A 9357-nucleotide genomic window follows, 5' to 3' on the forward strand; every position below is an offset into this window, starting at 1 on the left:
GCATCGTATCTAATGGCCCATCCCCCTCCTATACCTGCCTCAGCTACTGGTGTCTGGGGAATTGTCTCTTGTGGGCCATACGCTATGGAGGGATGCTTCTTGTTTTTCTCTATACCATGCGCCCAATCTTTTGGCTTCCCTGAGCCACACGGGAAGAACTGCCCTGGGCCACACATAAAATACACTAACACTAACCATAGCTGATGAGGAAAAAAAAAAAAAAAAAAAGGCGAAAAAAAAAATCTCATAATGTTTTAAGAACATTTACGAATCTGTGTTGGGCCGCATTCAAAGCTGTCCTGCGCCGCACACGGCTGGCGGGCCACAGGTTGGACAAGCTTGCTCTATACCTTCGGTCTCTGCTTAGAGTGCCTCGCACAAATAACTGCAAAGCAAATGCTCATTGAATGAAGGAATGAGGAGCCCAAGCCCAGAGAAAACATGAGTGACTTTTTCCAGCACGAGTCATATGAATAGTCCCGAATGCTAAAGGAATCTCACGATCCAAGTTTCCAAAATCTAATACAATACTAATTACTTGTATTATTATTCGTATTCACTTCGGTGAGGCCAGTGGGTTTAAAAAGCCTTAAACAGATTGGGTTTCTAGTCCCAGCTCTGCCACTCAATAGCTGTGTAACCTAGGGAAGCAAGTCTCTCGCCCCGCGGACTCAGTTCCCCAGTCTGTGAAATACAGGAGGTTGGATAAGATCCGTTACTCTCTAATCAGGTCAACTTTTCCCACTTGCCAGTTGGTTAGAACACGGTTGGCTGCCGGGGCGCCTCGAGGTCCTCCCCACTCCGCCCAGCACACCTCACTCTTAAGCCGGGGTCTTCTCGCACCGGGAGGCAGCTGCGTGTGTCCTGGCGTCTCCCGTGGCCTCGCAGCTGCCGACCTTGCCGCTAATGGCCGCGGACGACTCCATCTGTACCCGGGAGAGACCCGGGTGGCAGGCGCCGGCCACCACTCAGGGCCGTCCTCCAGGGCCAACGCCATCACCAGCGCCGCCACGCTGAAACGGTCCCGGCGGCACCTCCGCGGCTCCGAGACGCCCGCACGCCAAGGCGCCGACGCGCTGGGCCCGGCGTCCGGGCGCTGCCGAGCCGGCACGAGGCTCTAACCATCCGGGAGCCGCCCGCTCCGCCCAGGAGGCGGGGCACAGTCGCTCCGGCTAGACCTCGCTTGGCCCCGAGCCCCGCTTCGCCCGCCCGACCGCCGGGGGCCTCCCTCCTCGTGCTCCCCGACGCAGCCGCCTCCGCGCGCGCACGCAACGCACACGCTCCAGCGCCGACGGTCAAAGCGCAGCGCCAGCGCCGCGTGACCAATTATGCCGCCCCCGGCCCCGCACGCTCCTCTTGGATGTTCCCGCAGCCGACTTTCACGGCACCAGGCGCTGTGCTGGGCGCTACGGTTATAAAGATAATCGGTTTTGTTGAGCACAGGAATGTTCGGATACACCCATCATGAATACACCCACTCTTCTAGCTCAACACAAATTCCCTTAAGGCCCAGGGGATCCTGGTACCTGCACCCCAAGAAAGCCTCTCGGTCTTTGAGTCAGCAAAGTGGCAGAGGACGGACTGGCCCTAAAACAACCTCACTGCTTGCACACACCACATACCACACACACACCCACCACATACCACGCACACACACACGCCAGATAGCCAGCAGAGACCTCCCCACACACATACACACACACACACACACACACACAAATACGTGCGCGCCAGATAGCCAGCAGAGACCTCCAACCACACACACACACACACACACACACACACACACGCCAGATAGCCAGCAGAGATTCCAGGATATGGCTATGAGTTTAAAAATAAAGCTGGGGCAGGGAGAGTATCCTGTTTCTCACTGCTAAAAAAAGGGAGGCCAGGAATACTAACCAGCTAAGTAAGGAAGCGTTGAAGACTAAGTGAACTTTATGGAGCACAGAACAGGACGTTGCTTCAACCTAGTCATAACTTAGATTTTTTTTCTGATGTAAATGGAATCGCAGCTGAAAGGATTTTTTCCCACTTATTTGAAGGCTAAAATATCTCGCTAATTTTATGTGTTTTGTCATAATGGGATAGCAACTACCTAAATATGGAACTTTTTTCATAAAGCTACTGGTTGTGTTATGAAGGTTAAGGGCGAATCTGAGTGATCTGAAACTTTGGGTCTGGATTGGCACCTTTGGAAAGAGTACACAGAAGGACATTGAAAACATGTAATTATTGACAGAGTGGAAACTAGAACACTTGAGAGGTTGTAGCTTTTTTATGCATGATTTTTCTTACATGTTCCTTAATATATATTCAGAGTTGTAAGCTATCAGATATGCCTTTAAATACCCTTTTAATGTCTCAAAGAGAAAGCCATAAACATGCATTTGCTTTATGTTTCTCAGCTATTTCAATTGAGTCATCACTGTAGGAAGTGGTTCATGATTTTATACAGGAGAGTTATTGTGAGCATTTGTAAAGCCATCCTGCTTATGAGCTAAATTGATTATGTTTGCTGGGTTAATCTGTTTTCTCTAATCAAACACTTAATCAGCCAGTCTCCTCTCTCTGCATTATGGATTCATGAATGTGAAGTGAGGAGAGTTGCTCAGTCAAGGTAAAATGATAAATTACCTTTTCATTTTCAGGGTATTTGTGATTAAATGCTTCATAATAGAATTAAAATGAAATAAATCTTGTAATTTTACTTCTAGATTCCTGCCAGGTATAGATAATACGCGTTTGGTTAAGAACAAATTCAATTCAATGCCTGAGTGGAATTTACAGGAGAACTGTAGAAAGCGTTGTAGTTCAGGAGAGTCCTGAGTTCTCTCTTCATTTCTATGGATTGGAGAGAGAGTTGATCAATCGGTGGTACTCTATGGATGAGCAGCAGAGAATTAAAATTTCCATTTAGAAAGAATGAGGACTTTGCCTTGGGCAGTAATAGGCAAAGTTTGTCTGAATCTAGAGTTGTCATCTGGGACCTCAGGGGCTGTGATTGGAGCAGATGTTAAATTGCAATTGAATAAACAGTTCCTATTATTTTGGCCATTACAAATGAAGCCCTGTGTGGATGGCATTCTCTATTGCTGCCTAAAGAGTTGAAACATATTGAATAAGCATGGTGGAGATGACTTAGTCCTGTTTGTTGTTAAGTGAATAAAGTTCATATTCCAGAAAAAGCCCTATAAGGTGACAACAATCACAATTTGCCTTTTAACACATGGAAACTAGAACCGGTTGGCATTGTGTGGTATTAGACAGAGGCCTCTAACAGCCCTGTATGTTTTGTGCATATTTTACAATTAGCAAAGCACTTTGATTCTGTTGTCTCATTTGATCCTCACAGCAAACTTGTGACTGCTCAGGTCCTGGCAGTTGCTGTGAGGACTGAGATGTGGAGCGCTGTACTCCAGGTCTCCTGGGATAGAACTGAAGTCAGGCCTCTTAGGCAAGAGCTCTTCCTCTACCCAGACTCCCTCTTTTATCAGACAGCAAAAGAAAAGCCTTTTTAAATAGGTTTTCAAAACCACAAAAATGAAAGAGCTGCACAAATAACTGAAATATTTGCCAAGATAATGCAGAGATGGTTGGCTACGTTTTTTGTGAGCTAGTATGTAAGAGTTGAGACAATCATTCCAGTAGTTCCAGCCTGAGCCCCCAAAATCTACGCTGTTAAAGTTTTTTTCTTGACTGGAATGTCCAGGCCACCTGTCTGCTCAGACTGGATTTTTTTCTGTACAAATTACTTAACCCTCTAATTCAATCTGCTTTGTATATTTTTGGTCAATATCATTGGAACTGAAAATCTGTTTGCTTACAGATTTTTCACATAGTGCACATCCAAGCTAGGTAATGTCTCTGCAACTGCTGCTTCCTGATGATTATATTCATTTGAAATGACTAAGCTTGGTAAATTAGGCTCAGCAAAGTCTGTGGAGCAGTCAAGGGACGAATAAAGAAAAGAGTAATGTAATGGAGGCTACACCAGAGACACAGAAATCGATCAGCATGTGGCAAGGAAGGAAGAACATGGCTATGTCTTCTATATAAGAAGTTGCTTGCATTCTTCTCAGAAAAAAGACAATGGAAGCGCAGTCAGTCATGAGTCTTGGGTTCTAAGCCTGGTTCTACCATTTGCTAGCTGTATGACAAGAGGCATGTTTGTTAAACCTCTGAGCCTCAGCTTACACATATACGAAACAGGAAAAAGAATAACATAGCCTGCCATATTCATAGATTTGTGAAAAGGTCTTTTAAATATACAAAAAGCTTAGTATGTATAAGAAAGATTAAATTTAAGCTATGGGTATAACACAAAAATACAAAATTATTTTTAAATTTCACCATATTTAGGAAGAAGTGGCTAAATATAAACATATTCCTATTTCTGCATTTCCTATTTCTCTCTTTGCATTTTAAATTCAGAGCAAGTTATCTTATTTATTAATTGTAACATTTAAATAATATACACTTCTGTCATTTAAAAGTGGTACTGACAATGTACTTAAACCTTTATTGTCTTTTATTAGTCTAATAAATAAAAGTGCATGACCAAAAACAGGCTACAAATATCAATGATTTCGGGGATTTTGCCCTACAGGAAAATCATACAATGCATTTGGGAAAAGGTAATTCTGACTTGTCCTCTACAAAATGCTAAATTTCTGCACAAAATCTTAAAGCACAGGTATTTACAGGATTCTTGGTGACAAGAAAAGTGATAGTAAATGTGCTTTAGCACTAAAATTCATGTATCCATGGAAACCTGTGAAGTTCTGTAAGCGCACACACACACAGCCTACAGTATTTATTGAAGAGCTAAGAGAGCGATCCGTGGGTTACTATGCTGTGAAAAGCCGACAGATTGCTGGGAGCTGCTCTGCACAGGCGTGGATGAGGTGGCTTTTCCCCTGCTAAATGTAATTACAGAGAAATTCAGAAATCTCAGACATTACTGAGAAAAAAATGTTTATTTATTTATATGTACTTGTACCTTTCAGAATACAGTGTCCTTAAATCAGATTTGTAATCAGAAAAGCCTTGAAAAGTCATCAGCATTTCTCTTTCCCACACATTTGTAGCCATAGTCAAAAACTCTCTGGTAGATTTTCCGTGTGTGCAAAGAAAGATATTTCTTGAATGTTAGGAGAGAATGCCCCCAGTTTTTTCCAAACTGATTATTCCTGGGTATTTAAGTATGTTTCTTATCAGTGTTTCCTAATGTATAATGATTTTGAAAGCAAAGAGCATAATGATATTTGGGGGAAAGAATTGCCTGCAAATATCTGAAGTGTTTATTTAACCACAGACTGATACTCTAATAAAATAAAGAAGTAATACTATTTCATAAAGGCATATTCATACAGCATTCTTTTATTAAAACATACATCTCATCTCATTTAATCCTTACATCAATCTCAATGAGTATTATTATGCCCATGTTCTCTTCCATTGCCAAGTCCTGGATTCTTTCTCAAGTCTTACTCTAAATTTTAATGGTCTGTGTTTGGGTTGAAACAGAGGTAAAATTATTGAGTTCTTAAAAGAACTTCATGTTTTATCCCCACAGTTTTCCTTTGAGTTTTTTTTTTGTGTGTGTTTGGTCTTCTAAAGATGGATGGTTCAATGTGATAGCCATTAGCCACATGTGATTACTGAACAGTTAAAATGTGGCTAGGGGCTCACGTGAAACAATATTTGAATGTATTGGTTTAAATAGCAAATGCTAATTTCACCTGTTTAAAAAATTGTTTTAATATGCTTACTAAAATATTTTAAAATATATGTGTGGCTAGCATTATATTTTTACTAGACAGCACTGCTATTATCCAGAGCTTTCAAAAGGGGTCTCTTTTTTAAAATCATTTAGTATATGCCAGACTTTCTCAGTCTTGCAACTGACTTGCCATACTTTTCACCAGAAACAATGAGATTAGTTCACACTGATTGTTTTCACCTAAAAGAAGTGCTTTAAATTATCTTCTTTTTATGGACCAGGTTTCTCTTCTTTTCTCCCATGCAATTCTCTGGCAAAATCCAAGTAAGCAAATCAACCTTGTTTTTCTGTTTTTTTTTTTTTAAGCTCTCTGGGCCTCAATATTTGTTTATTCTAATGTATTTTAAATGGAGTTTAATAATTAAGTAAATTATGTAGATAACCCCTTGTGCAAGAGTTTGTAATGATCCAAGACTCTGGTGATTTAGTTTGAACTCATAAGACTGTGGGAAAAAAAGAGAGCACTTTAAAGAAATAATACTTTGCTTCCAGTTGTGTTCAGAATACTTTCAGCTGCAAGTAAGAGAAGACCACATTAATAGTGGCTTAAACAGCAGACGTTTATTTTTCTCATATATTAAGAAGTCTGAAGATAGGCCCTTGCTGGCTTGATACCTTGCATCAAATCCCTCCAAAAAACTTGTTGGTTTAACCTTTAAAATATATCTAGAATCCAACCTTTCTGCCTACCTCCATCACTTCCACTTGTGTCCAGAAACTCTTCTTTTCGTAACGTTTTTCTAGCCTAGTTGTCTGTTTTCTTCCTTGTTCTCACTTAACATTTTCTATATCCAGCAGCCAGAAAGGTTCTGTTAAAATTTTATAGCATGGGCTGGGCACTGTGGCTCACACCTGTAATCCCAGCACTTTGGAAGGCCGAAGTGGGTAGATCACCTGAGATCAGGAGTTCAATACCAGCCTGACCAACATGGTGAAACCCTGTCTCTACTAAATACAAACAATTAGCCAGGCGTGGTGGCATGTGTCTGTAATCCCAGCTACTTGGGAGGCTGAGGCAGGACAATCGCTTGAACCCAGGAGGCAGAGGTTGCAGTGAGCCGAGACTGTGCCATTCCACTCCAGCCTGGGCAACAGGAGCCTAACCCTGTCTCAAAAAAAAAAAAAAAAATGTATAGCATGTTGCTCCCTTGCTCAAAATCTTCCAGTAATTTCTTATGTCTTTCAAAATAAAATCTAAAGTCATTACTATAGCTTCCAGGCTTCTAGAAGATCTGAACCTTGGTGAACTCTCTAATCTCATTCCCTTCATTTTCCCTGTTGTTCACTCAGTTCTTGCCACTCTAGTCTTCTTGCTACTTCTTGAATATGCTGAGCCGTGCCTTCCTTCAGGGCCTTTGCATATACCGTATCCTCTTCCTGGAGCACTCTGCCCCCCTCTCCAATATCTGCATGATTTACTCTCTCATTTTCTTTATGTCTCTCAAATGTGATTTTATCAGTTAGATATTCCTTTATAAACCTATATAAAATATCACCCCATCACTCTTCAGCTGTCTTGCCCTGCTTCATTATTTTAACCATAGCTCTAAACTCTACCTGATGTATATTTATATATTTATTGCTTGCTCCCTATCAAAATGTAAGCTCCCTGAAAACAGGGGTATTGTTTTTACATGTGAATTCCTAGCACTAGTGCAGTGCGTGGAATGTAATAAGCACCCAATAGCTAGTTGTTGAATGAATACTTCAGCACCTGGAGGACATCAAGTGCTTCTGTCAGGGTCCCTTGACCTTCTTCTCCTTGCTTCCAGGTGGCTGCTACAGCTCCCACCATCATGTCTTCGTACAATCCTCTTCAGAAATAGGAAGCAGTGGTGTTGGGAGCCGAAAGCCTGAGGGTCGGGACCAACTCAGCATTCCACTGGAGGCTGTGTGATCAAACAGCAAACTGTTTATCATGAATGCAGAATGTGGGCAAACTCACTTCTGTTCCTGATGCCAGAAGGTATGCTGAGGGCAGTCGCTCCCTGGTGCCATGCTCCTTGAGGTTATCTACTGGAACATCTGAAGCCTACTGAACAAAAAGCCTTTTCCTCCAGTACTTTTCTCTTAACAGGGAGACAAATAGCTCCCTGAGAATCTTCTATCAGATTTCTCTTTACATTTTCTTGATTAGAACTAGGTCAAACAGGTGGATAGGAGGAAGAAGTTCTTCTGTTGTATTGTACAGTAGGGCAACTATGGTTAACAATATTGTAGTTATATTTAAAATGTGTATTGTAAGTATTTTTTTAAATGTGTATATTTTTAAATGGCTACAAAAGAGGATTTTGAATGTTCTCATCACAAAGAAATGATAAATTCCCTGATTTGATTATTACACAATGTATAAATATATTGATACGTTACACTTTCTCTCATAAATACGTACAATTAGTATGTGTCAATTAAAAACAAAAAAAATATTTTTTAAAGAACTGGGTCAAGGGCTACCTTTATTTGCAAGAGAGGTTGGGAAAGTATTTGATTTTTCTAAACTTTAGCAAAGGAGACAGACAAGATAAAATAGTATGATTAATAAAAGCACCATCCCAATAAAATGCCATGATTAGGACACCTTGTGCATATCACATGGCTGATTAGAGATTTGGCAAACCATGAGATTTAAAAGCACTCAGTTGAGTGTTTTCACTGTGAATTGCCCCCATTTTTTCCCACCCTTTACATCCTGAATATGTAGCCATTTGTATGACTTATCATTCCAATTTAATTACTATTTTGTTAAAGGAAAACATTTTCAAATAATTATGTGGAAAAATTATGTATACAATTTTATAATTAGGGAAGGTTGATAGAAGGGTATATCAGATAGAGGCAGATGAGGAAAAATGACCAAAGGCATGCATACTTCAGATTGGGACAGAAGGAGAAAAGCTGAGAGAAGGTTGGCTGAGCGACCAGTGCAGGTGTGTGGATGGGAGTGGGGTTGGGAGTGACAGCAGGCCAGAGGGAGTACTGTCATACTTGATTTTATATCCCAATTTATGGTTTGCAAAAGTGGCAAGACTTGGTTTTTATGTAACATTTGTAAATCAGACACTCCGAGTGTTACCTAGCAATTTATTTTTCCTTTTGAATAATTTACAAAAGCTTGATTTTTGGCAGGTTGATGGTGTGGCCCAGGACAGTGTCCTCCAAGTTCTAAGGGAGTCTAGAAAAGAAACTAGGATTTCAGTGCCCAAATAGGCTCCCTTCTTCATGTCTTCCGTCAGCTATCCATAGCCTAACACATCAATCACAAGTGAAGGCATGTATTTCAGGCCTGACATGTGGGTCACTAGGCAAGAAAGCAACCTGTACAGGACTCCAGGGTAGAGAGAGAGGAAGTGAAAAGATCCTCTTTACCTTGTAATTTCACATATTTTGTGTCCCATGATTCCAATTTTCTGGCCCAAAAGAAAATAATGACTCAGAATCCAGAGTCCTAGAATTAGAGGGTGTGAAAGCTTGGACCTTAAGACATAGATGCTTGCCCTACCCGACTGTCAGGTAAGCTCTGCATTGTGTGATCACACAGATATTGTGTAATGCTACTGTTTTCTCCTATAACT

General features: G+C 41.2%; 1 protein-coding gene across 1 annotated transcript in view; it reads right to left on the reverse strand.

Moving 5' to 3' along the window:
* The window catches only part of HRASLS (HRAS-like suppressor), a 35289-nt gene extending 34164 nt beyond the window's left edge, over positions 1-1125 (reverse strand). Inside the window, 2 exon segments of the mRNA XM_011981338.1 lie at positions 815-918; positions 921-1125. Coding sequence (XP_011836728.1) covers positions 815-918; positions 921-1125 — 309 coding nt within the window.
* Positions 1126-9357: the final 8232 nt, after the last annotated feature.

This window comes from Mandrillus leucophaeus, unplaced genomic scaffold (assembly GCF_000951045.1).
Source record: "Mandrillus leucophaeus isolate KB7577 unplaced genomic scaffold, Mleu.le_1.0 Scaffold224, whole genome shotgun sequence".
In the NCBI taxonomy this organism is placed as follows: Eukaryota; Metazoa; Chordata; class Mammalia; order Primates; family Cercopithecidae; genus Mandrillus; species Mandrillus leucophaeus.